Raw genomic sequence first — 25,808 nt, 5'->3', positions numbered from 1 at the left:
TACAAAATCAGATCTTCACGTCAGACGTTTTCTGACCACCCCTAGCCTTATTACCCCTCCTGACCCCACTCACGCAAACAGCTTGCAGCTGGAGCGGCTGCTGGCCACCCCGGGGAAAGGATAATCCAGCAGGGGCCTCCTGGGTTTCGTGGTAGACTACTTGAGTACCTATCGTGACCCATTAATCACATCATTACTTGCTACTAATCTATCCCCCACCCAGGGATATCTTGCTTATCCATTAACATCGCCGAGAGAATAACAAAACCCATTGATAAAGAAGCAAGCCATTAGCCATGACTGCCACAGGAACGAGCGTTTCGCTCCTCAAGTTTGTGGGCACCGTCTCGCTGGGCTTACTGACGGTACGTTCGGATTCTACCATTGACCCTAGCAGCCTGTGTATCAAGTGATGTCACAGAATTCTATCACATCTACGCTCGCAAAGAACTGAACATAGCATATACCTTTCTTTGTCTATGGCCTGGCGTAATCATGTTATGTTGTCATGCCTCGTCGCATGCTGCTTCGCATACTGCTTCACATACCATCGAGTTCTTACCAATCTTTGCTAATATTTGTCTTCTAGGGTGTCTCTTATTCCATCACCTCTCTCGCCCTTCCTGTCCTACTCCGACTTCCCTCTTCTAACTCCGCTTCCCACGGTCTCACCTCTCTAAACGCTGCTCTCAAGACACCCATCCTCGCCCTCACTTCTCTCGCCTCTGCGCCCTTCCTCATCAGCTTTGCTCTCGCTCCCCGCTCCTCTCGCCACCCTTACCTTCTCTATACAGGTCTCCTCGCCACCCTCTCATTCGTCGCTCCCCTTCTAATCCCCGCGCCTGCTCCCCGACATGTCGCATCATCGGCGCCTCGGCAATCCCCAAGAGCTAAAATGGAGGCTAGCTACGAGGTTTTAGGCGACGCTCACAGTGAGCCTGCCAGTGAGGAAGATATTGATGATATCAACGGCGAGGGGGTGAGAGTGGAGGTGGAGGGCCTTGTCCACAGCTACATTGCACGAACAGCCTTCTCTGCTCTGGGTTTCACCATGGCAGTTATTGGAATCTGGGGTGATGGTGCACCTCAGGCAGTTGTCTATGTCTCATAGGAGAGTTTGACACACTTTTGCGATTTGCTTTACAAGTTGAGAGAGATAAGTTAAACACAATGGCGTTCCCATTTTCTTTTACGAATGATATTTCATGATTAGTTAGGACCATCTCATATCAACAATTCATTTTCGTCTCAAAATGTGAAAACGGAAAAAGAAACATGACAGCCGTATAATAAGTAAATAAACCCCAAAGTCCCCAAGTGCAAGCTTGTTAAGTATCGATTGAAGACTCGATGCATATTTGAGAAGAAAATCAAATCCTTTGCCTTGATGGCCACAACATAGACACCACTCAATACAGTGATTCATAAATATCGGAACTTTCATCGGAACTGGAAGAACGACCGTAATCAGAGCCCGACGAACTGTTTTTTGAGCCATGGCGTCGCTTCGTCTCCCAGGCTTGAGACAGACGAGACTTCATCTCCTGGACAGCAAAATCAATCGTTGTGCCGGACTCCTTTTCATCGGGATCGACTTCTTCGTCGTCAACCCGAGCTTGAACGCTGAAATACCTTGACGCTGAGTACTTCTCACCCAATCTCTTAGCAACATCATTGGCTTCATTCAAGCTTACCAACCGGCGTTTCCCGGGATGCTGCTTCATTGTGGTGCGGCAGAGATCCCATAAAACGAGATCGATGCTTCGGGATTCGAGCCTTTTGCTTGAACGATTCTTCTCAACACCCATGGAAGCCAAAATCAGAGGAACTTCCTGTGGCTTGTAGGTGTCACTGAGCCCCAGACTTTCGAGCGATCTCCTCTGCTCTGTTGAATGAGCGTCCATGGCGGCCTCCTGGATAAACTCCTCCGAGTTCTTTCGCAAGGTATCGTGGACACGATTTCGGTCTTTGATGCTGGGCTTGTCAGGCATGGTAAACTTCTGGCTAGTGAGTTTGTCATGCGCGAGCTCAGCAGGAGTCCGACCGACGGCGTTCTCCCGGTAGACAAGGCTGGGCTTAAATTCTACCAAGACGCGAACAGCGGCAATCATGCCAGTCATAATCGCCGTGTGAAGGCACGTGTCCCCTGCACCGTTGAGCATCTCGAGTTCCTCGCCCTTGGAATACTCGAGAAGGAGCTTGAGCATCAGGACCAATTCCTTCTCTTGGCCAATGTATGGCTTAGCATACCCTGAGCCGTTATATCTGCGGTAATTGTTGCGATTGTCGGCACCAAGTGTCATTCCTGAAACTTGGGAAATCCAAGCGTGTACGGGGGTGGTGCCGTTCTCGTTGAGGTTCTTTCGCTGGAGGAAAAGATGGCTGCGAAGGCCTGAGTCCAAGAGGTCCAGAAGCTCACGAAGCTGATATGCCTTGGGGCTGCGTTCGATTGCTGCATGGAGGATGTTTTCACCCCTTTGGTTCCGAGCCGACTGATCCGCATTGGCTGCTAGCAAGATTTTGACTGCGTCGATTCTTCCAAGGCGGCAAGCTACCATCAGCGGTGTATCACCTTCAGAGTTCTTCTTCTCGATGAAGTCTGGGCAAGTTTCAACAAGATAATCAAGCAGCTCGTTAGCATTGTCTCCAGGATACGCCAAAACCGCGCAATGAATCACGAGATCATCTGTCAACAGAGTCAGTACTGTTTGTAAAGATTTTGGTTGAAGTGCTTACTATCAGCTCCAAGCCACTTGGAGATTGCGCGGTCGAATCCGCCAGGACTCTCCTTCAAATGCTTGAATCTTGAGTCCTCCTTGGAGGCCTTGGACTTGGCAAACTCGCCATACAACCTATGCGGGGCATCTCCAAGGAAGAGTTCGACGCTCTCCACACTACCACCCAGAGCAGCATGGAGAAGAGGCGGCGTCCTCAGTCCGCTGCTTTTGATAACCATACCACGTCCAGCATTTGCCCAATCCTTTCTGTGAAATGAATTAGTGGTGAGTAAATAAGACGATGGACGTTACTTCGTACCTTTTCCTGCCGTAGACGGTCAGCCCCTGGTAATATCGCGGCTTTCGCTTCAGCTCGACACCACTCTTCTTGACGAGATGATCGAGTGGTATGCCTGCCCCAGTCCGTTTGATCACTAGGGCGAGCAATTGAGTCTTCCCGTGCTCAACTGCCCACTTGAAATCCGACTGGGGGAAGGTAAAGCTGCAGGTCGAGCCTTCGTCCTCTTGATCGGCGTCATCGCCTTCAAACTTCTGACCTGAATAGTGTTGTGCCAAGTCCAAAAGGAGCTTGAGGCCAGTAGTATCGTTGGTGTCGAACGTGTGGACGAATAAGCTTCTCTTCTGATATCGGTACACAACCTTCTCCTTCTCAATCAACCAGCTTGGAACCGATTCACATATGATTTGGAGGGGTTTGGTATGAGACTCCACCTCCATAGAAACATGCCCAATATCGTCGATGGTGAACTTGTCCTGCACCTTCTCAGACACTATTCGTGGTTCGTTCTCGCTGGAGTTATCAGAGTCATCGGAATCAGACTCATACTCCTCATCTTCGTTGCCAGCCTCCATTCTGAAGCGGACCTTATCCTTTTTGGGTGGAGACCATTGTGCCTTTACAATTTCAAGCAAAGCCCTTGCTAGGTCATGGTGTCCTCGAAGGAAGGCTACCGAGAAAGGAGTGTTGCCCATGTTATCTGAGACAGCGATCTTGAGCGGTGGTTGATCCTTTTCGGCACCCCAGGCTTGAAGGGAGAGCTCCTTGACCTTCTCAATGTCTCCCGCCCACGCAGCCTCCATTCTGTTCCAATTAGATAAGACAATGAAAAGCGATCTGGATGTACTTACAGCTCAATGTAGCCATCTCTTCTCTTTTCCGTCATATCACGGTCATTGTTGAATGAGAAGTGAAACTCGAAAGGCTTGATGGCCTTTTTCTCGTCCTTGATTCGGCTACTTGTGCTTGAGGCATTGTTCCTCAGATTCGTCTTGATGTCAGGATGCAACTCATCAAAGGTTTTCCCACCTCGGCTTATGAGTTCTTCTTCAAGGGCTTTGAAGCCTGCTGACAGCTCCTTGATTGCTTCCAGCTTTTCCGGAACTCCTTTAGGCTCTGGATTCTTCTTGATATCCTCCTCATATCGCTTGAGACGAGACGCGAATGACCTCTTTTCACTCCCAACTTGCTCTGAAACAACCCAATGAGAGTAACTTCCAGGAGTGAAGTGGCTCAGGAATTCATCCATCCCTGGGATCTCCCTTGGTTTCACAGGTCCGTTCGTTTCAACGGTGAATCCACGAAGACTCTTCAGCGACTTCTGGATCAGGTCTAAAGCTGATTGACCCTTGTTCCAGTTTCTCTGATACTCATTGAAGATTAGCCGATGTGTCTCTGTATTCAGTGAATTTGGGTCGGCGCCGCCTTCAAGAAGCTTGATTGCAACGTCTGTGCGACCAGATCGGATGGCGGTGATTAATGGCTGTTCCACAGTCTCCTTATACATCTTCTGGTTGGTCTCCAGATTGCCCAGGCGCCCAGACATGTCGGAGACCTTGGCGGACTTCAACCAATTATCGAAGTCGATGTGAGCTGCAGCACCAGCAGTCAGCAGCTTCAACACCAAAGCGACATCACCACTCTGAACCGCAGTGTTGATCGGAGCAATAGTCTCTGCGTTCCAATAACTTCCATCGCAGACCATGTGATTGATAGCTGCCTTGATGCCCGTCTTATCGTTATCCAGGAGCGTATCGATGAGTTCCACCTCTCCAGATTCAACATATCTGTGGAAAGCAGTGCATCCTTTTGAATCAGCTTGGGCAGATGTTGCACCGAGTCGCATGAGGAGATTTGCCATCGATTTGGCCTTGTCGTTAGGCAGTGTCAAGGCCAGAACTAGTGTCAGAATCACACGACTGTCGCCATGTTCCGCGAGAGACTTGACGGGCAGAATCGAATCGGTCCCGTACTGCGTAGTATTTGTCAGTAAAAACTCCTTGACATCTAGGTTAGGGAGTCAGATTTGATTTCACTTACATCACAAAGAACCCTGACAGCATCCTCGTTGCCTTCTGCGATGGCAAGATGAAGAGGAGAACACTGGAGATCCCATGCTAAGGCGTCAACATTGAAGAAATCCGGCTCGTCTGATGACTCTTCGGGAACAAGATCCTCAGCATTCTCTGCTTCAACTTGCTTTATCTTGACGAAAGACCCAGTAGTCATAGATGCGGCATCGGCATCTGTTGTCTCGTCATCAATAATCTCGCCATCTGATTCTCCATCGGGATCTGATGCAGCACCCTCGTTACGAACCCCGTCATTATTGTCAGAACTGGGCTTCTTTGCTGCTCGGCGCTTCTTGTCCTGTCGTTCCTCTTCAGCCTCTTCGTTTTCGATTGACTTCTCCATCAAAATTTTGATAATCTCCACATCACCTCGTGAGGCAGCGAGGTGTAGGGCATTCTTGCCATCCGCCAGTCGTGCAGTCAGCCGTGCACCACGCTCAACAAGACACTTAATGACCTCTGGCGTCGATGTCATCACGGCGAGGTGGAGAGGGGTTCTGCCAGTGTAGTCTCTCTTGTTAGGGTCGGCATCTTCCTGGCTTAGCCAGTTTGATACGTCGTCAACGTCACCATCGACGATCGACTGGCAAAGCCTGGTAACGTTACCCACATACGCCATATCAGTCCAGTCTTGCTCAGTCAGAGGGTTGAAAGAACCAATTTGCTGTCGACCAGGGTCATCGATCAAGAAGGAGACTTTGCCTTTGATATAAATCTCAGCCTCCTTCTCTGCAACCTCCTTTTCCTGGTCCGTAACAGCCTCTGGGCAGCAGCCGCAGCAGTCTTCAATCACGTCTTCTACACGCCCAAAGAATGCAGGGTGGCGATGCAGGTAAACCTCTCGATCATCGGGCTGGTTCCATTCTGCATTGAGAAGAAGATCGCGCGTATAACAGAGTTTCTCGATCCGCTTGGCATTGAAGTGCTGCCCATAAGGCACAGTGAAGGTATGATAGTTACTGACGTCCTCCTCAGACAACCAATCAGCAATTTCATCCTCATGATAGTCCTTGATGTTGCCGTGGAGGACCTGGTGGGATCTATAAACCCTGGGCCGGCCTCGCTCCTCACGTCTCTTGTCGAGATAAGTATCTCGAGCTGTGGTGGTTGGAAGTCGTTCAAGAACAAGGAGACGAGCCAAGCCTAGAGTTCTTCTGAAACTTCTTTCGAAGATGGTTGGATCGATCTGGTTTCGATCGAGTTCAGGCCAGTAGACCTCAAAGTTTCTGTGTGAATACTTTGACAGTCGATTCTCGTAAGAAGGGCTTCGACGAGTAAGATCAATGTGGTTGATTTGCGTGATGAAGCTTCCGAGAGCCCGGGGAGTCACATATACCTGAGTCCCGTTAGACCAAGCCAAAAACTCCGGACCCCCTTGCTAAGACAATGTGTTCTCATGACGTATGCTGACTTACCTGAGTTCCATCATATGCTCCACCTGCAGCGTCAATGTCAAAGCCAGTGAGGATTTCACTAACAGATTTGTAGACGCGGAGAACAATCTGGAATACAATCAGTGATCATTATGGTAGACGTGAGGCAGTGTGGGTTTCTGTACCTGAATGTGACGAACAGGATATTGACTAGCAATTGTAATTGCATATTTTGTTCTCACGACTGTTACCTCATTCAAAAGAGCATCTTTGATTGCCTGTTCAATCTGTTTGATCTTGTCGATGGCCTGATCGTGATTGAGCCCATACAGAAAGAGATCAACATCGGAAGCAGGGCAGAACTTCTCGTGGTAATACTCTCGAAGTTTTCTTTTGGTTGTGTTGAACTCTTTAGGGACAGGCAGAAGACAGTTGACGACTGAAGAACCAGCAGCCACAACGTTTGACCAGTCTAAGTCAGCCAGTGATGATTCTGAGAATATGTTGAAGTTCTTCTGGAACTCTTCGAGGTTCGCAACCGTCGCAGGGGAGTCATGAGCACGACGCTTATCATCTGGAAGAGCCATTATGTACTTTGACTTTTCCTCGTCAGACTCGGCGTCCAGATTACGTGCGCGAGTGGTGATGAACTTGGTATTCTCAGTAAAGAGTGGAACCACATTGAGATAGGGGTCACCGAGGATTGGGTTCTGGCGATCTTGTGCATATATAGATCGCAAGTTCGCTTCATACTCGCGATATGGCTCCATGATTTCGGTGATGTTTATGTCTTTGTGGTCAAAGATGTACTTCGCCAGCTCCGAATGAGGAGCAGGGAGCTTTGGGAGACCGGCCATTTTTGCTGGAGATCAGGAATTCTGGACGTAGTAGAAAAGAGCTTGAAGGTTAGGGTGGGAAATAGAGAAAACAAGGAGGCTGAGGGTGTATAGGGGAGAGAAAACGTGTATAAATGCGAAGTACTGAGCTCGTTCAATGCAGATGACACAAAGTGATCTTGTTGCAGTAGTCAAACGAATATGATATCAAGCTATTAGATCGCCTTAGGTACTCAGAGAAAGAACACCCGAGCAAGAGAGGACTTCTCAACAGTTTTATATACACATGAATGGAACTTGCCCAAATGCCAACCCCTCCTCTTTGACCTGACCAGCTGAAGCCATCCCTACCGCCATCAATAGAAGTCTACCCCACTACCCTACGGCTAAATGTCAGTGAGGTTAGACCGCGTCCCACAACGCGTGTTAGTGGCAGCTTCCTGGGGTACAGGGGTATGTGCTGCCTAAAATGGCGAGCAACCAACACGCGAAAGCTCGTGATCTTGGCCAACACCTTGACCAAAGAGACCCACTGATGCCTGGCTTGGAAGGCAGCATCTACTTATTGAGATGATCGTTATCACATTCAATGGTCTGGTTGCGGTGAGACAGCGTGAATTGGAATTATTTCCCGCCAGAAGTCGTGAAATGGTCGGCGATGGACTCTTTGGGATTTTAGTCAGGCAGAAAACCCCTAAATTCCACTTGAATCGACACTGACTGATCAGTCAAGAGCTTGACTAAATACACACTATTTTAGTAGTGCAGGTCAATTGATTGAATATAACATACGATCTCGGTGCAGACCCATACCAAATTATGAAACATCCATCTGTTGTCTTCCGCTATCTTCATTTAGATAAGTAACCATTCTATTCTGTTCGTCCATGTAGCTTGAATATACCTCTACGATTGAGTTGCAAACAACGTTATGAAGTATAAAACCGCAATTGCGCCATGACATGCTTCGGTATTTGGTGGTAACAATGAAAGCTACCTAGTACCTTATGCAATAGAAACAAATAAAAAGAGAGCCATTCAGAGGCTGAATGCCTACCGCTAGAATGGCACGTCTCTAAATTTGAAATCATACTTCAAAGTTGGCAGTAAATTAAGGCAGAACAGTGAATCACGTGCTCTCGCACCTCCCACTTTAGTACCAAACGCGTGACGCGCTAGAGCGGGACAGCCACCTTCGAACCCTGGGCCATGATAACAAGCAGAGCTTTTCCAAATTCAATCATTTTGCCACGACTCGAGATATCACAATATACCAACTACTCGATGTTTCTGACAAAGGCAGCTGAAAGACGCTCCGACATCATAGTGTCGGCTTCATGACTCGCAACAACCTTGCCGAGCATCTGTCCTGGCTATTGAATGATCAAGCCTGCTCCAAGCCTGTAACGCCATCTTTTCCAGTCTGTAGCGACTCTTCTCAGATTAGCTTGCCTCAATCTCAACACTCAAGCTCCCAAGCACGACAGAACATACGGACTACTACATCTGACCGCCCCGAAGTCGTTACTCGAGGGAGAAGCGACGCGTCCGGTACATCCAATGGACGGGCTGGATTGGGTCCAATATCGCGGCAGACGGACCAGGTGATATTCGACGACGAGGAAGACGCCATGGGACGCCTTGTGCTCAGCTCGAAAGCCAAGAAACCCAGCCTTGTTTCCAAACCACAGCAATTCTCTACGCCTTCAGCTGCCACTCAGGACATTTCAACCCAGCGAGATGTTATTGTCAAACGATCGAATGAGTCGCCACCCGAAAAAACACAAGTTCCAGTGTCGGCTCCAGCCCGACAGCCCACGAGTAGTCCCGACTTCCCAGAGCTCAAGACTGGCGGTATCGATTATATGGACTTGACCGACGATACCTTTGCTTCTTCCGATTCATTGTCTTTCGATAGTGACGTGAAGCTATGGCGCGAAGACTATGCGACTCGACCAGAACCCGAGCCGGCCGTGTCAAGCGGTAGGAAGAGGAAGAGCAATGAGATTTCCAAAGAGGAATTTAGCGATTTCGGTGATCTACCCGACGTCTACGAACTTCTAGGCACCGAACCTCCACCTCCAAGCCCGACACGATCCGCTCGACGCAAGAATGGACTGTCTAGTACTCGAGCTCGTCAAATCCGCGACATCCCATCAATTAGCGAGGAAGACCATGTTATGTTGTCGCCTTCAACTCGGGTTCGCAACCAGTTTGTCCGCGAAAAGAGAACAGCCCCCTTAAATGAGTCCAACCAGGACCTGAAAGGTTCTACAAACCCATTGAAGGCACCCGCAAGCTCTGGAGATACCAAATCACCACCTCGAGCACCATCACTACCGCCAAATACAATACCTACAGGGGATGAGCTAGTTATTCCCGACTCTGATGACGAGTTTCTTACACCGCCGTCTCATAATGACTCTCTCACTATTTTGAAGGCTTCCACGGTCGGAAGCGACAGCGTTGAGTCGCCGGAGCTCAAGCCTCCTATATCGGCTGTCAAGATTGACCTCCATACGACCTCCCAACGTCAAATTTCGTCTGGCTCAACTATTACTGGCGAGCCAACAAGCACAACAAACAGCTCACAGTCCAATAGACCGATAGCTGGCGATAGTCTTCACGAGTCACGTGGCGGGGCCTTTCCTCCCTCCAGCCAAGAACCGGTTCTCCTCAAGCAATTGGCTTCCGACTCAAATGCCTTGACCAATTGGGCGGAGTTTCTCGATAGACTCATTCAAGAAAATGGAAAGAAGTTTTCGCAGGCAATAAACGAAAGATGGTCGAAACCGCAGCGTGCAGAGGTCAAGGCTGAGAAGGAGCGTCTGAAACGGCAACGATCTGCTATCGCTGAACTCGCTGGCCCAGTCGAAGAATACAGAATCCTCGGCGAGAAACGAGAGAGGCTGGCCCAGCAGATCGCTCAAGCCTATGAGGAGAGTCTCGATACAGACGAGGACGAAGTTCGGTTAGATGATCTTACTGATGAAATCCAAGAAGTTGAAGATGGCCTCCTTAAAAGCATTCGGGATGCTAGGCTCGATGTTGGCGGGTTTCTTGCGACCACTAAGACCTCACATCTTGGTCCAGCCCCTGCACCAGTTGTCGTACTAGGTACTCAACCCGTCTTTCAAAACAATGTCAATATGTCGATGGCTTCGCGAGATGCCATCCCAGCTAGCGAAACGGGCACACAAGTGGTTCATCAGACTCAGTTACCCAAAACAAACGCTTGGAACCCCCCAGCCTCTAGAATTGAAGCATCGCAAGGGCTAAGCGTTCTTTCACAGGAGGATGACGACCCTTCTGCACTATTCCCAAGAGATCCTACAAGAGCGTCAGGAGCGCCTTATCAACAGGGACGGATACTTAAATCTAGGCCAGCAAGTCTCATCCCTGTGGATGCAGAGTTTGATGTCAGTGACGAAGAGCCGTCGGATCCGGAAGACATTCAGTCTCGTACCCAGGCCCGGCCTCCAAACATATTCCCGCATCTGAGTAGTAGTAGCCGACGGACGCCGCAAGCGACACATCACCGAGCGTGCGATGAATTCAGTGATTTCAGCGACGATGAGGAGATGCTCGCTTTTGCACAGGACTACGAGACCCGTCAATCTCTGGCACCCGAATCGCAAGACCAGAGAAAGATCTTTTCAGAGACGTCAGGTAATGCGCCAGCAGCGGCAAAGTTACGAGCGATATCAAAAAAGTCGCTACCCTTGATGGCTTCTGAAGCGATCCCTGCCCAGCTGATGAAGTACCCATGGTCATCCGAGGTCCAGAGGATGCTTAAAGATCGGTTCAGAATGAAGGGTTTCCGTTGCAACCAGCTCGAGGCAATCAATGCTACGCTTGGAGGCCAAGATGCCTTTGTACTAATGCCGACGGGCGGCGGCAAGTCACTGTGCTACCAACTGCCGGCTGTTGTCAAGACTGGAAAAACTCGTGGTGTCACAATTGTTGTGTCGCCATTGCTCAGCCTGATGCAAGACCAGGTTGATCATATGAAAGCTTTGGGGATACAGGCCGTTGCGTTCAATGGAGAGTGCTCAGCTGAATACAAGAGGCAAGTCATGAGTGCTTTCAATGAGAAAAGCCCGGAACACTTTCTGGAACTATTATATGTTACCCCGGAGATGGTGAGCAAAAATGTCAATTTCAACAGCGGGCTGGAAACGCTTCATCGTAAAGGGAAATTCGCACGTCTTGTGATCGATGAGGCACACTGCGTCAGTCAATGGGGTCATGATTTCCGCCCAGACTACAAGATACTTGGTCAAGTACGCCAAAAGTACCCAGGAGTGCCTGTTATGGCCCTCACAGCTACCGCGACCAAGAATGTCATTGTCGATATCAGGCACAACCTTGGAATGGACAACTGCCAGATTTTCTCACAAAGCTTCAACCGCCCGAATCTGTACTACGAAGTCCGCCCGAAGACAACAAACGAGAAGGTTATGGATGCAATTTCTTCTCTTATTCATTCCAGATATGCAAATCAGAGTGGAATTGTCTATACTATCTCACGAAAGAACGCTGAAAAGGTTGCTGAGAGCCTCTCGGGTAACGGTATCGCGGCCAGGTTTTATCACGCAGGTTGCGATCCCCAGGAAAAGGTCGAGGTTCAGAATTCCTGGCAGAGAGGACATGTTAAAGTTGTGGTTGCTACAATCGCATTTGGAATGGGTATTGACAAGCCTGATGTGAGGTTCGTTATACACCATGGTCTTCCAAAGAGCCTGGAAGGCTATTATCAGGAGACTGGCCGCGCAGGCAGAGATGGCAATCCTTCTGACTGCATTCTTTTCTACGGAAAGGCGGACATAAGAGTCCTGAAGAAGCTGATTGCGGATGGAGATGGTAGCCACGATCAAAAAGAGCGCCAAATGTCTATGCTGAATAGAGTTACGGCTTTTTGTGACAACAAATCTGATTGTCGAAGAACTGAGATTCTTCGCTATTTTGGGGAAGACTTTTCTGCAGCACAATGCAGAAAAAGCTGCGACAACTGCAAGGCTGGGTTGACTTTCGAGCAACAAGACTTTTCTGAATATGCCGTTGCTGCCATCAAAGTTGTCCAAGCCCAGAACCGCATCACGGCAGTGCAATGCTCCGATATTCTCTTGGGTAAAAAGTACCCCGCGAATGAAGCAGAACTTTCTGACGAGTGGCATGGCATGGCAAAGGGCCTTAAGAAACATGAGCTGATCCGAGTCATCGACAAGTTATCGGCCGAAAAGGCTTTCAATGAGGATAATCAGGTTGGTCGCCATGGCATGGCGATTCAATATCTACGTCTTGGACCAACATATCGATCGTTCCTCTCGGGTCAACGTAGGTTGATGCTGTCGATTCAGGTGCCGGAGCCTGGTGCAGCCAAGAAAACCCCCAAGTCTCGCTCCAAGAAAGGCAGCAAGGCATCGGCCGAGGAAGAAGCCTCGAATATGCCCTCAACGTACGTTTCTTCGCCTGTCGGCCGGCAGAAAAAGAAGTCGCGGACGACCGAGACTGATCGCGGGAACACTGGGCAAACAGCATACTCGTGGGAGGATGCAGGTTTTGTAGTGGACGATGATGATGACTACGACGACGCCTTTGACAATCTCCCCCAACATCGGCCCGCGAAGCCACCCTCTCGTACTTCCGGGCCGCCGATATTGGTCGATACCGACCTGGGAAGCCTGGATGAAATACACCGAGACATGGTTGAAAGTTTTGTAAGGGAAGCAAAGCAAACAGAGGAGAAGATTCGCAACCAGAAAAGCTTGAGAAGGCCTTTGTTTACCGACAAAGACTTCCGACTCATGGCTATTCATTGGACTACCTCCCTCGAGAAGATGCGCAGGATCCCAAGCATCGACCCCGACAAAGTCAACGATTACGGTCCTAGGATCCTCCGCATTTTGCAAAAACACTACAATCACTATCGAGAAGCCATGGATCCTCGGAGTGATAGCCGAGATCAGGACGTGGTGGACCTTATCAGCTCGGAAGTCGAGATGGATGATGAAGGCCTCGAGGACGAAGACGGCGAGGATTCGCACTACTTCAACGGCAGCTCAAGGCCAGATGTGCAGGCATTTCACAGCAGGCTTCAGACCCTAGGCAGCACACAAGCTCAGACCAAGACGCGAGCGTCTAGTAAGAGCAGTGGAGGCACGAAGAGGTACACAGGGGGGAAAAGATACCCCAGCAAGAAGCCTACAAGTGGCGTGACAAAACGCAGAAGTACTGGTGCCAGCTCCAGCCGTAAAGCTAGCGGCTCATCGACAGTAGGCAGAACCTCCGGCAGCGCCCCAAAGACGCTCAAGAAGAGCGGGATAGGGTTGATGCCCATGTAATGCAGAGATCAAGTGCACCTTTCTTTTTGATTCACGAACCCGACACTATTAGAACATGGAGATATGGATACGGATACAATTGGCAGGGAGGAAGTGGAGGATGGATGATGAATATTTCAATGACATGCATGGGCACTTGTTTCTCCCTTCTATGATCATACCCCTTTCCCACGAAGCTTTGAAGAATCGAAACTCCAAACATTAGGTAGATGACAGTGATTTTTGAGCGGGCGGGAGTTGACGGTGTTTCTTCTGCATGGGCGGCGATTGGGGGCTTCAACTTGTTTCGATTTTATACACCACACAACCCTCGGCGTTTCTGGGACGCACGCATAAACAAGGAGCTTTGCATTAGTCTAGGCTTGCATTTATACATTAAGGTAGCTAAGTAAGCCACCTGTGCCATGGCATCGAGGAAAATAAAGCCTGATTGTCACAAACATGCACACAATAATGAAAGAGAAATCATACTATGGACCAGAAACGTTCTGCTTTTGGGAACTGTTAGCATAGAACCCTTTACTTCTTTGATTAGAGTGCTTTCTACATCTAGACAGGCAGCTCGTCGAGCGGAAGCATGTGATGCGAATGTTGCGATGCAGCAATAGTGTGCCAGCCTAGATTACCACTTAGCTTCCTTCTTCTCCGTCCTAATTCCAGCACATCGTGCACAATTTGGCACAAAAAGAAAGAAAATGTTGAGCGAAAGAGTTTTGACTCGTGGCTGGGGACTACGGAGTCCAGACAAAGAAAACGGGAGAGCAAGACTGTGTCATCCCTTAAGTTATGTCCCAAACTCCGTCAACCGTCTTGATGTTAACCTGGTACGCCATGCTGCTGAAAAGAATTATTTCGTAAATGGTACGCCAAGCTCTTTGATAATGTTGAGGCCGATAGCGAGGCCACGAGGTTCGTATAACGAAGTCAAATCGATGGAATATGATGTTACATTGGAACGGAAAGCATCGTTCCTGGGTGAGGCTGTTAACACGCTATGCTGCAGTAGAGGTGTATAGCTTTTAGTGCCTCCATCTGGGCTTTGAATCTTTCGGCTCAGCAGGAGAAGGTTTACGCATTGTAGACCGAATACTCGAGACAGAGGCAGGGCTGGCCCGACCGGTTTCTGTGGGCTGAGGTAGAAGACTAATCCTCCTTGTAGACATAGCAAGAGAGCTAGCAGGCCTGCTGTGCCGGTCTCCATCGGGTCCGATAGATCTTGAGGCCTGTAGAGACGAGCGTCTGCCGGAGAGGGCCGTTGTTGATTGATGAGAAGCCAGCCGTGGCTTTGGCAATGGCTGAGAGTTTGCACCAGGAGACGCAAGCCTCTCCCGGAATGAGAGGTTTGAATGACTGCCTCTAGTCGGCGTTTCGTCGACTCTGGGAGACGCTGATGAGGCACGTGCTAGAGGGCTGCGCAAAGTCGGTAGCTTTGAGGTACCAGAACCTGGTGTAGTTGAGCCAGCAGATTTGTGTGCGACAGGGCTCTTCTTAGCATATGGACTCGGTGTCGTTAGCGTAAGAGGTTTAAAGTTGTGACCAGTATCGACATCTGACGTATTTGTCGAAGCGTTCCAACGTGGGCGGTGTGCAAGCTTCGAATCTGGTCTTTTAATCTGGCTGGGCGGCAGACTGGCAGTAGACGAAGAGCCTGTGATAGTGGAAAGGCGAGAGAAACCCGATTTCCTGCTTGTTTGTGATGTTGGTGCTGGCAGTGAAGAGTGTCGACGGTTCGAGGGAATTTGGCGGTTGGCAGCACCTGGCGTAGCCCGTACTTTTGGGTTTTTTGATAATGGCGTATGAGGATCCAGTCCCAAACTCGACATGATAACCGACGATGGTGGTGAGCTGCCGGGGGTTTCACGTCCGCTACCTAAGGTTGAGCGATCGTTTGAGAGCATACTGGAGATGGAATCCCGTAGCTGCTGACCCTTATCTGCATGAATTTCCTCAATCAATGACTCTGCATCTTTCATCTGCTGTTTCAAAGCCTGCCACCTATTTTGCATGTCGTTATGCAAACGCAGAATCTCACCATTAACTGTTAGCCGCTCACTGACACCCTTGTCGATGATTGAGAGGACACGCTCAATGGCTGGCCCGTAATGCATTCTTTTGGCCTCGTAGCTTTCCAACTTCTTCATCATAGCAGGCTGGTTAGTCAGATGCATACCGGAGTCGGCAGCCTCTCTAAGTTTGAGAAGAGAGCGCTCGACAGACTCTTGCATCTTCTGCGCTTGCCTACCAGCACCTCGGAAAACAATAACCCATCGATCCTCTCCTAACTCCTTGCGCAGCGACTCAGCATCCTTCTCTAGCTTCTTGTAGCTAGCATCAAGTCCTTCACGACGCATGTTTAGCTCCTCACAGGCTGTGGGAAACGATGGCTGGGCCCTCGCCTCAAACATGGACAGCCGCATCGGCAGGAAGTCAAGAGATGCCCTCAAGGGCTGCATTCGAGCAAACAGAGCCAGTAAACTCGAGTCGTCCTGCGACAAGGTGGGCGTGCCTGGTGAGTTAGGTGTTACTGGAAAGGTCGGAAGGCTATAACGACTTGGTGCCTGCAGTCGAGCTGCCTGAATAGGGTTCTCTTCCACAATTGTCTCAAGGTCCCCAATGTCAACACTGTCAGCGTTGGCAGCCATCAAGCTCTTGTGGCGTCGTTCTTCCATCTCAAATACCAATCTGCTGAGTTCGTCCATTTCCCCTTGTACATCTCCGAGAACGTTGTTCCAAAGTTCCTCCCACTCCATAGCTATTTCCACCTGAGCTCTTACCACATGTAGCGTCCTGCGGATTTTCTCCCACTCATGAATGACTGACTCCATTTGCGAAACAGCTTGGGTCAGGTCTTGCACAGATACATTGGCAACATCTTTCCTGTTTTGCAACTGCTCGATAGCTCCAACATAGGCTTTGACAAGCTCCTCAAAGCGAGTAATAGCCATTTCTACTTCAGCCAGGCCCTCGCGACCACCAGCTGCAGCCCACTCGACATCATCTTCGCTATCCAGGCCTTCCACAACCTCCGATGCCTTGGATATCCAACTCCTGATTTGCTCGGCAGCATTGATCAGGGCTTTGGCAGCCACCTGAGCCGTTGGAATAGCAGTAACCTGGCTCGCTAGCGATTCCGCATCTGGGAGTTGCAGTGACGTTAATTGAGCAAGCTGAGAGGCAAAAGAAGCGCGCGATAGTGTGTATATAGAACCGGGGCGGTTATGGCCAGGTGTGAAATATGAGTTGAGGCTAGGAACGTAATCGGTCGGGGGCGTAGCCGGCGTAGAAGTTGCGATCGGTGGTGTATCCCTTCGGGGGTGGAGGAGGAGGAGGTAGGCCTGCACTATCAGGAGATGGAGGGCGTGTGGTGCGCTCGATGTGTTCGCGACGAGTGTCCAGGGTGACCTTTGTCCCATTGCCGTTGGTGTGGTCAGGGAGACGATACTTTTGAGTGTCCATGTCCAGGGGTTCGGGGGTCTGAATCTCGGGCAACAAGGCCACGGTAGACTCGGGAATCTCGACCTTGAACGGCGGTAGCTCAAGATTGGGGTCGTGGGCGACGGGCTTTGGTGAGGAAGAAGCACCGGCGCCCTTCCACGGGCGACCGCGCCGGGCGATGACCGATTTGACTGAACCCGCTTGGTGCTTCTCGTCGAGCTGTCGAAGCTGATCCTCGTTCAGACGGCCGATGCGATCGTTTTGAGGCGTTATCGGGGGCGTAGAGAATTTTTGGGCGCCAAATCCCAAAGCTTTTAGTCGGGCAGCTAATCCTGGTGAGGTCTTGCGAAGAGCAGATGATGGTAGGGGCGACGTTGGAGTAGGAAACGGGAGAAGAGCGTTTGTTGACGTTGACGTTATTTTTGTTATCGTGGCAGGGGTTGTCGCGGCTGAGGCACCAACAGTCGTGCTAGTCGTGGGCGTATCGGTGACAGACGAGGCAGACGAAGTCGGAGTCGTGTCAATAATGGAAGATGAGAAAGTGAGCAAGCTGGAATTAGGATCTGGGGTGTAGGTGGAGGAGGGATTGGCAGAACCAGGGTTGAATGGCAGGTGAGATAGTTGACCAGGGACATCAGCGAAATTCAGCAGGCTGTCCGTGGGCACATCATGGTCCTGGTCACTGTAGCAGTTGCCGCTGGTAAGCTCGCCCACGTCGGTAGGTCGGTTAGTTTCAGGGCTTGCAGCAGGCGTTGATAAAAAGGGATCAGCCTTTGGCATCCAGTCGCTGTCGTTGTTATCTTTGACGGCAGAGGTCGTCGCGTTCAGATCGCCGGTGTTCATCTAATCGTTGGAGTTGGCCCCTCGAAAAGCGAGGGACAGCTGGAAACCTGGTAAGAAATTGGTTGTACCAGTCCAAGTTATGAAGTGCAGATCCAGGTCCAGAAGCCAGGATTTGTTGGATGGGTTTGGGCACTCGAGATCCAGAAGCGAAATGTTCTTTGTAACCCGTCAATGCGCAGATGGAAAAAATAAGACAGGACAGATTGGATGATTGTTGGTGAGGCGTGAAATCTCCAACTTTTTCTGCGTAACTGTCACAGAGTGTCCTTATGCACTCAGAGCCTCTCCTTCTATCTCCCTGAGACAAATATCTTGCCTTTCAGTGCCACTAATCACTCTGGCCCAACCGTGCGCTATCAGCTGTCATGGTATTGCGTAGCCGTGATCGCTGAGGCCAATACGAACCCCAATGACAGTGTCGGGGCAGAAAGTTGGAGGGAGAGTGGTCGAATGAATTACAACGCTCTCACATGCACATGCACATCTAGGATGTGATGGATGGGCTGAGGGTTGCTGTCAATGATAGCTTAGGTGGAGCTAGCGGCCAAGTTTTGAGGGTCCTCTGTAGCACAGCTTACCAGACTGCCAGCCACTGATTGGAGGTAAGGCAGCGCACAATAAGCGCAAGAGACTGCTGCAGGAGTGCAGAAGTAACTGCAATAATAGAAGCAGGCGGCCCAATTCCCTGGTGGATCAGCAATGAACAGTCAAACGGTCATACACTGCCGTTTGAGTCGATTAGGAGCTGTCGTCTCGGCCTCAAGCTATAACCTCGCCTAGCTCAAACAGGTAGACAAATGATAAGCACATCGGCAGGACAGGTGCGTTGGTGAAGAGTACAACAAGAACAGTCGGATCAAATGTTGTCGCAGAGGAAAGTTCAGATGGGACCGAAGTATTTGAACTCTCATCAAACGAGAGCAACACGGTTATCGTCCGATGGGGACATAGAGACAGAGAGTGTCAGGCGGGGACAAAAGGGGGCCAAAGTTTCGGACAGAGTATTTGAAAAGAGAATAATAAGATGTGTCTAAGATGAAATGACTGTCGTAAGTGGAGAAAGGTAGAGTTGTAGTTGGCAGGAGAGAAAAACCAACAAAGATGAGTTTGTAGTCAAACGCTTGTAGTCAAAGGTTAAAGAAAATCTTGCTGGCAACTTAAGGTCTTGAAGATTGGTGACTTATTAGATGAGGATACCTAAATGGAAGGGCCAGAGGCATGGAATAGGCTAGGTTTCGGCAGGTACAAGGTTGGTAGCCAAGGCCGGCGAAAATAACTGGGAGTTCTGTTTGTATAAAAAACCGTGGGGAAAAGAATAGAGTGAACAATAAAAGTTAATCTCAATCCGGCAATCAGAACGATAGTCAAAGAGAAAGGCCAAACGAGGTAAGATGGAAGCCACTAAAAGTCAAAGACCTCAGCATAAAGAAGGTTTATGAGGTGTCGTTAAAGCAACGGGTACAAGCTCAGATGAACACGGAGTCATTTCTCTCAGCACTCTGCAAAGAGACAAGAAGCCCGCAGGAAGGAGTACAGTTGAGGATTTTGAATTCCATACCCACCTATTCGTAGTCTCGTCTCTTTGTACAATACTTGGACGCAGGAAAGGACGATGTTAATATTACATGCTACGTAGTATGCTAGGTTGATGCACACTGACCTGGGATAACTGCCGGGATTGGATCATAGGCTGCCTCTGATTTGCTTGCGAATTGTGTGAAGAGGTACATCCCTGGTCAATGATCTCGCCTAGCAGCAGCCGGTCGGAATTAGCGTATCGACCAGTTCATGGATAGGCTGCTGTCGATCCAGAGGTTGCTTAAAGTGAGGAAGCTTGTAAAGTGGACAATTAGTTGGTTGGGAACAGAATATCATATGTATTCAGTCTCGAATTAACAGACATTGAACTGTACGGAGCCACGAAGAGAAGTCATTCTGGAGAAGATGCGTTGCAATAGAGCAGGCAGAATATGCCATTTGTTAGATCACAATTGGCAGCAGTCGTCAGAAAGCTACACTCTTACCAGAATCATTTATTGATGAACCTTGGAGAGGAAAAAGAAAATAAACAGTGGCAATAGCATATGCACAGAGGTATCAACATCAATCTAGGTATTCATTCACCAATTACGGTTAGATTTCAGAAAGCTTGAGCTGTAACAACCGGCTGATAGTGGAAGTCTGCATTTCAAGTGCATAAACCCAATAACGGAAGAATTAACCATCGGGCCCGTCCCGAGCCCCAGGTTCGACTTTCACGGGGTTCCAATGGCCTTTGTTGAGCACGGAGCTTTCTTGTAAACGGCTCCTTGTCGTCATCGGGATGGAGTTCCAATGAAAGTCTGAAACTCGTAATTGTTGATGCCCATAGCAACGGGCCCAGTGCAGGCAAGCAAGAATTCCAATCAACCTGGAGGAGATTAGTGTGTCCGATAAAGCCTGTGCTAGAGGTCTAGCCCTCTGAATCTGCAAACCCACGATCCGTTCTTGTACAATTGCACGTTGCCCGGGGATATGATACTGGCGTGCTGTCGGTTATCGACAATTGTGATATTAAAAGAGCTTCGCTGCTGTGCTAATGATGCCGATGCTATTGCTCCATATTCGATCCTCCCCTTGACCCCATCTATTTCTTCATCCCTGACATCTGACCGTGCAATTTGTCGTGTTGATAAACGCCTACTATACCAATTGTTCCAAGCTCAAGGAACGGGTGGTCAGATGTGTCCTGTCAACAGCCTCTTATTCGAGCTTTATTACTTGTAGGGCTTACTGGATGGTCTTGCAATTTGTCCCTGTGTATTGCAGCTGCTTTCCCTGTCTTTGGCGTCTGTGATGCCAATCTTAATCCTCTTTTGTCCCAGGCCATAATAAGTATCTGGTAGCTCTTTGTCGACTCTAGATACGTCTCAAACCGCCATCACGATAAACGAATACCTAGAAAACGTATCGACTCTCCCTCTACCTCCCTCCTGCTCCTGCTCCTGCTCCTGCTCTACCGATAAACCCTGACGACACGCGGCTTCTGGAAAACACGAAATCTTTCTTCAATCCTTGCTCTGTTTACGACCAGCAGCTTAGCTTCTCCATCGCCGTTTAATCACCCCTGTCACGCGTTGGCCCTTCGCTGTCCAGTCGGTATCCGTGAGAATTGGAGAACTGGATGTGTAATTTTACCCTGGCTTTGCCCGTGCCTGTCCCGCCAACCACTGACTGAATCCAGGCATCAGGTCGCCCCATCGCCATTGGAAACCCCCTGGAAATCATTCATCCATTGAATTTCCCCTTCCCGTCTTGTCGCCGTCAACTTTTTAATTAATCTAATTCCTCCCCCTCCTTACCTGGTCTCATCTTGTCTTGCTGTCCTGTCTTCTGTCTTTGCTACCCCTCGATTACTGTTTATATTCGATCCTCGCCTTTTCTGTTATTCGCTCTCTCAATCATTGTCCCTCAGCCGCAGCGCAACCCAGTCGCAGTTCCCGGGCTGATCCATTATCAAGCCCCAATTTCCAGGCCAAGCTATCCCCGAGATATCGTGTGGGACCTCATTTCTCGTGTTTGTGAATCTGTGTAAGTGCAGATCATTGTTCACAGACACAACGTCACTGTCAAAAGTCACGAGGTTGATCTCGCGAGGGTCGGTCGACTACTGTACTACTACGCATCGATAAATCAAGTTCAAGCTCTATCGCACTCTGCACGCTCTTTTGTTTAGCACGCTACCAGCATAGCATCCATAGCATGATGGCTGCCACCAACGATCAGACACCGTCATTTCGCTGCGACTCCCCGCCTCCAGACGCTCTTCCAACACCAGCTATCGGCGCATGCCCAGAGCTCTCTCGCTGCTTGTCGACGACATCCTCTTGGTCGCATGGCAGTAACGATGCCAATCCTCGGGATGCTCTGGGCATTGAGAAATTCAACCGTCATTCCACCGGAAGCCTCGACACTAGCACGCTGAAGAATCGCCATTCAGATATTTCGGCCATTTCTCGTCACTCCAGTTATAACTTTGACGGCAGGAGTCGCCGACGGGGATATATGCGGCCGCAAGGAACTGATTTTGCCGCCAGCGCCCGATCCCGCGAGAGTGTGATGAGCCTGGGCAGCATCGCGCATCTGCAGTACTATTTTGCTCGAACAGGCCTACTTGACGGCAAGGGTGGTCAACTGGCCAGGAAGAAGCAGCAGCGCGCCACCCTGGATCTCTCTTCCTTGGACACGAATGCCGAAGCTTTGCCCAAGATCGTGGGCTCGGATTTTGACTCGTCATACGCCTCTACTGACAGCAGCCCAGATTTCAGCTCCCAGGGCTTCGGCACCGACCTTGTTGAGTCTCCTATCGAGGAGCTGGATGATTACTATGAGGACAACTTCAGTGATCTTGGCGGTGATATGCTCCCACCGACTGTGAGTACGTATCACCACCGTGAAAAGGTGGTCCCTAAGCCACCTACCATTCTGGAGCTCAAGTCAGAACTCGAGCAAACGCTTGGCGACGCCAAGAAGGCACTGAATGAAGTTGAGGCGCGAAGAACCGGTACTTACGAGGCACCGTCCAGTGCCCCCGATTACCCCAACATGCCAGCGGAAAACACACAAGGATGGTTTGAGCTGCAAGGAATGCATATTCTCGATGTTGTTACGCTGGCAATCCGCGCGGCAAAAATCTACTACACAGCACACGAACTGCCTGACCGTCTTGACTCTATTAAACCCGAGAAGCAAGTCAGGGCAGACCTGCTAGCTGTCATGGAAACATTAAGGCAGATGGCCACCCGAAATTTCAAAGAAGGCATGAGGCAAGAGGAGATCAAAACGATGAATGACTGGGTCGAGAGTGTCTTCGACATCTTGAAAAAGGAACAGGAGATCGAAGATGCGGAGAGGGCTGAACGGGTCGGCTGGACATGGCTCAAGGGCGACTGGTCTGGTCGCGAATTGGAGCGGGAACGGGCGTTTCTCATGTCCATGGACACGGCTTCTGAACCTTTACCAGAATGGAAGTCAATGTCGCCTGCAGATGCGAAGCCTACTCCTTTCCTCGAAGCCATGCAGAATGGTGTGCGACTGGTTAAGCTTCACAATGCCGTTGTGCACAAATCACGAAGACGATTTGGTGCCATTGGAAGCTTTCACACCGATACCCAGAAGCCCTATCGCTGCGCTGATAACTTACGATACTGGGTCAAAGCTGCCGAACTGCGCTTCGAGGTCATGTTGAAAGTCGATGTGCTCGGAGTCCAGTACAACACATCTCCACAGGTCTGGGTTGATTTTGAGACCGCCATTCTCAAGTGGTCTCGCCATGTGCGCGAGGAAATCACTCGCGAGCTTGAGTTATAGCAAGCGAATCTTACACACTCTTTTTTGTTTCTGAAGTGACGAGGGACATGCCCAGCTCGATTCACTAATACCCTAATGATTGGACGTTGAGGACTACACAGGAGTTCACTTTGCTGGTTTTCACTTTTATTTTCTTTGTTATTCCTTCACTTTTTTACCCTGGAAAGATCATCGGAAATTGCATATTGCGCAAAGAGCATACCGACCTCTTTTGTTCCACCGGCATGACGAAAGCACTTTGAAGCACGTTACTTTATATTCACCTTCTTAAACACCACCGGCTTGGAGAGCCCGGCAACGCCCTTTTCTTCTTAGACAGAACTCCCACTACATTCTAGCATATACCCATTGCATAGGCTTAACGCGGATGAAGACATGTTCAGCTTTAAGCTGTTAGACTGAATAAATAACGTAAATACACTATACTCATCACCTTGATTCTCCACTCTGACATATGAACTTGGATCAGAAAGGCTTACAGGGACTAGTCACGTCCGCAAATGAAGATTTTGATAAATTAATATATGTATGTATTTATTTTTCTCTTATTTTTCTTCTTCTTCTTTTCTTTTTCCGCCTCTGAATAAATATATATATATCGTACCTACTTTAGGTATTCGCGCCAACAGAGCCCAAATTAAAACGAGAAGCTAAAACGACCTTATCGTGAAACTGACCAAAAGCCATAGCAGCTACCAAACTCCATTACAAGTGTGGATATCATAACATATCATTTCCAACCTTTCCAATCCTTACTCAATATCGATCTTGTGGATCTCAGTCCACTCTTTCTCAGCCTTAGGCACAGTGATAGCCAGGACACCGTCCTCCATCTTGGCGGTGATGCCCAGACCGTCAACCTCGTCGCGCTCATCTGCTCCCGTGGGCGGCAGAGCTACGTTGCGTTCAAACATGCCGACCTTGCGCTCGCCAGAGCTGAGAGTGCTGAGGAAGGCTTCATCGCCAGGGCGGTGGACGACGCCTGCGATCTTAAGAAGGTTGCGGTCGGCATCCCAGTTCACACCAATATCCTCCTTCTTTGCGCCGGGGAGGGCGACGTGAATGACATATGACTTCTCGGTGTTGAAGATGTCGATAGGTGGGTTGAAGGAGGAGTCGGATGAGTCATTGGTGTCTTGTTCCTGGTTCTGGTTCTCTTGGAACTGCTCGCGCATGTTGCGAAAGAAAGGATGATTGCCCCATCCGCGGAAGAGACCAGAAAGGTCAAAGGGGCCACCGTAGGGGGGAGGGGGAGGATGAGGGCCGTGATGAGGACCATGGTGAGAACCATGGTGAGGACCGTGGGGGAAGCCACCGCGGCCTCGACCTCGACCGCATCGAGGGCCTCCACGGCCACGGCCACGGCCTCGCCCAGCCCATTCAGGCCGAGCTCCGCACTGATTCTCTTCAGGAGCAACTTCTTCGGGGTCAGGGACATTCATGGTCTCGTCAGACTCGTGACTTTCACTGCTGGTAGCTTGCTGAGTCTCGTTTGCCTGCTGGCGTTGCTCATTGCGGATTCGACTGTCGGGAGCACCTTCGCCAGAGAACCAAGGACCCCAGACGAAGCCGTCAGCCTCAGGGGGCGGAGGAGGTCCTCGTGGACCATGTCCATGCCCATGGGGATGAGGATGGTGAGGAGGGTGAGGGCCAGCTGGCGAACCAAAGGGGAAACCCGCCATGAAAGAGGGAAATGGAGTCTCAGTCTGGTGATCTACTCCCCGGCCAGTTGCTTGATTGGGGTCAAAGTGCTGAACAAAGTCCCAGAAGTTTGCATTGTTGAATGGGTTTGGTTGTCGACTCATTTTGTGTAATGTATACTTATCAAGTAAGGTTTATAGTAAATGATGATAGTGAGGAGAGGTCAAGAGTGTTTATAAATGTAGATGATGTAGAGTAAGCTGGTGGTAAATATCGTACCATGTCGACATAGCATGCGATTTATATAAAAAAATTCTCCATTGAGACGGGCTGCCAGATGGGGCATCTCATCCGCTAGGAGGCGAGATCTAGACACACATGCGTAACCCGCATCGTAACCTTGACTAGGCACAATACACACACGTACCAGACTTACATGAATTGGTCGAACCATTTGGATCAGCAGAGAAGGCAAATGCGTTTGATTCGGGACATTCTTGTTGCCGCGCGGCCACTCGCACACTCACATCTCCTTGAAATCGCCTCCAGAGAATAAGGTCTGGGGTTGCATGAGGGAGCATGATCGGTCCCGAGACCAATAAAACACTGGGGGCGGATAAATTGGGCCACACTCCGAGTTCGTTAACTCGGCGCCGGTTTGTGTTTTCGCACTATCGTAATGTGCGAATGGCGACTTTTCGCAGACAATACTATCCGAGCTTATTCGAAGGCAAAAGCAACTCAAAGAATTATAATTAGCGACGATTCGTTGGGAAGAAAATACGCGCTACCTAATTTCAGCCGACTGCTGAGTCATTCAGCAATAGTACACATCATCGCCACATCAGATTAGATCAATCAGTCTGCCAGCAGCCGCGTGGCCTCTAATTGATTGTCTAC

At 49.7% G+C, this 25,808-nt stretch overlaps 6 protein-coding genes across 12 annotated transcripts; 3 read left to right on the top strand and 3 right to left on the bottom strand.

Annotated features, from left to right (window-relative positions):
- Positions 1–109: 109 nt before the first annotated feature.
- FOXG_00506 (uncharacterized protein) lies at positions 110–7,550 on the top strand. Of its 2 annotated transcripts, XM_018376891.1 has the most exons (3): positions 110–365; positions 590–1,293; positions 1,346–7,550. In XM_018376891.1, the coding sequence occupies exons 1-2, from the start codon at positions 297–299 to the stop codon at positions 1,109–1,111; spliced, it is 591 nt and encodes a 196-aa protein (XP_018232519.1). In that variant the 5' UTR covers positions 110–296; the 3' UTR covers positions 1,112–1,293; positions 1,346–7,550. The 2 variants fall into 2 exon arrangements, with proteins under 2 accessions (XP_018232519.1, XP_018232518.1); XM_018376890.1 differs by having other exon boundaries at positions 590–7,550.
- FOXG_00505 (uncharacterized protein) lies at positions 913–8,366 on the bottom strand. 6 transcript variants are annotated; one of them, XM_018376885.1, is made up of 9 exons: positions 8,201–8,366; positions 8,089–8,145; positions 6,646–8,036; positions 6,503–6,589; positions 5,056–6,423; positions 3,867–4,987; positions 3,037–3,819; positions 2,737–2,984; positions 913–2,686 (listed from the first exon to the last, which is right to left on the bottom strand). In XM_018376885.1, exons 3-9 carry the CDS (start codon positions 7,315–7,317, stop codon positions 1,410–1,412), a joined length of 5,556 nt encoding a protein of 1,851 aa, XP_018232513.1. In that variant the 5' UTR covers positions 7,318–8,036; positions 8,089–8,145; positions 8,201–8,366; the 3' UTR covers positions 913–1,409. The 6 variants fall into 6 exon arrangements, with proteins under 6 accessions (XP_018232513.1, XP_018232512.1, XP_018232514.1 ...); XM_018376884.1 differs by having other exon boundaries at positions 8,089–8,366; XM_018376889.1 differs by having other exon boundaries at positions 1,294–2,686; positions 2,737–3,819.
- A 139-nt stretch (positions 8,367–8,505) lies between these two features.
- Positions 8,506–14,180, top strand: FOXG_00504 (bloom syndrome protein). Its single transcript, XM_018376883.1, has one exon. It carries the CDS (start codon positions 8,634–8,636, stop codon positions 13,638–13,640), a length of 5,007 nt encoding a protein of 1,668 aa, XP_018232511.1. The 5' UTR covers positions 8,506–8,633; the 3' UTR covers positions 13,641–14,180.
- On the bottom strand, positions 13,980–19,094 carry FOXG_00503 (uncharacterized protein). The gene has a single exon (XM_018376882.1). It carries the CDS (start codon positions 17,051–17,053, stop codon positions 14,660–14,662), a length of 2,394 nt encoding a protein of 797 aa, XP_018232510.1. The 5' UTR covers positions 17,054–19,094; the 3' UTR covers positions 13,980–14,659.
- A 1,627-nt stretch (positions 19,095–20,721) lies between these two features.
- FOXG_00502 (uncharacterized protein) lies at positions 20,722–23,773 on the top strand. The gene is made up of 2 exons (XM_018376881.1): positions 20,722–21,085; positions 21,142–23,773. Exon 2 carries the CDS (start codon positions 21,660–21,662, stop codon positions 23,265–23,267), a length of 1,608 nt encoding a protein of 535 aa, XP_018232509.1. The 5' UTR covers positions 20,722–21,085; positions 21,142–21,659; the 3' UTR covers positions 23,268–23,773.
- On the bottom strand, positions 23,760–25,747 carry FOXG_00501 (uncharacterized protein). The gene is made up of 2 exons (XM_018376880.1): positions 25,700–25,747; positions 23,760–25,648 (listed from the first exon to the last, which is right to left on the bottom strand). Exon 2 carries the CDS (start codon positions 25,070–25,072, stop codon positions 24,020–24,022), a length of 1,053 nt encoding a protein of 350 aa, XP_018232508.1. The 5' UTR covers positions 25,073–25,648; positions 25,700–25,747; the 3' UTR covers positions 23,760–24,019.
- Between the last annotated feature and the right edge of the window lie 61 nt (positions 25,748–25,808).

Source organism: Fusarium oxysporum, chromosome 1 (assembly GCF_000149955.1).
Source record: "Fusarium oxysporum f. sp. lycopersici 4287 chromosome 1, whole genome shotgun sequence".
In the NCBI taxonomy this organism is placed as follows: Eukaryota; Fungi; Ascomycota; class Sordariomycetes; order Hypocreales; family Nectriaceae; genus Fusarium; species Fusarium oxysporum.
Note: the sequence above shows the minus strand (reverse complement) of the source record. Positions and strands in the feature narration are given on the sequence as shown.

What these genes read in the sequence shown, in the direction of transcription:
- FOXG_00506 (XM_018376891.1), top strand. Translation starts at nt 297, where the DNA reads ATGACTGCCACAGGAACGAGCGTTTCGCTCCTCAAGTTTGTGGGCACC. An exon ending in TCTCGCTGGGCTTACTGACG is followed by an intron (nt 366 to 589) that starts GTACGTTCGGAT and finishes TTTGTCTTCTAG; the next exon opens with GGTGTCTCTTATTCCATCAC.
- FOXG_00505 (XM_018376884.1), bottom strand. Translation starts at nt 7,317, where the DNA reads ATGGCCGGTCTCCCAAAGCTCCCTGCTCCTCATTCGGAGCTGGCGAAG. An exon ending in ATCCTGTTCGTCACATTCAG is followed by an intron (nt 6,590 to 6,645) that starts GTACAGAAACCC and finishes ATTGTATTCCAG; the next exon opens with ATTGTTCTCCGCGTCTACAA. An exon ending in GAGCATATGATGGAACTCAG is followed by an intron (nt 6,424 to 6,502) that starts GTAAGTCAGCAT and finishes AACGGGACTCAG; the next exon opens with GTATATGTGACTCCCCGGGC.
- FOXG_00504 (XM_018376883.1), top strand. Translation starts at nt 8,634, where the DNA reads ATGACTCGCAACAACCTTGCCGAGCATCTGTCCTGGCTATTGAATGAT.
- FOXG_00503 (XM_018376882.1), bottom strand. Translation starts at nt 17,053, where the DNA reads ATGGGACAAAGGTCACCCTGGACACTCGTCGCGAACACATCGAGCGCA.
- FOXG_00502 (XM_018376881.1), top strand. Translation starts at nt 21,660, where the DNA reads ATGATGGCTGCCACCAACGATCAGACACCGTCATTTCGCTGCGACTCC.
- FOXG_00501 (XM_018376880.1), bottom strand. Translation starts at nt 25,072, where the DNA reads ATGAGTCGACAACCAAACCCATTCAACAATGCAAACTTCTGGGACTTT.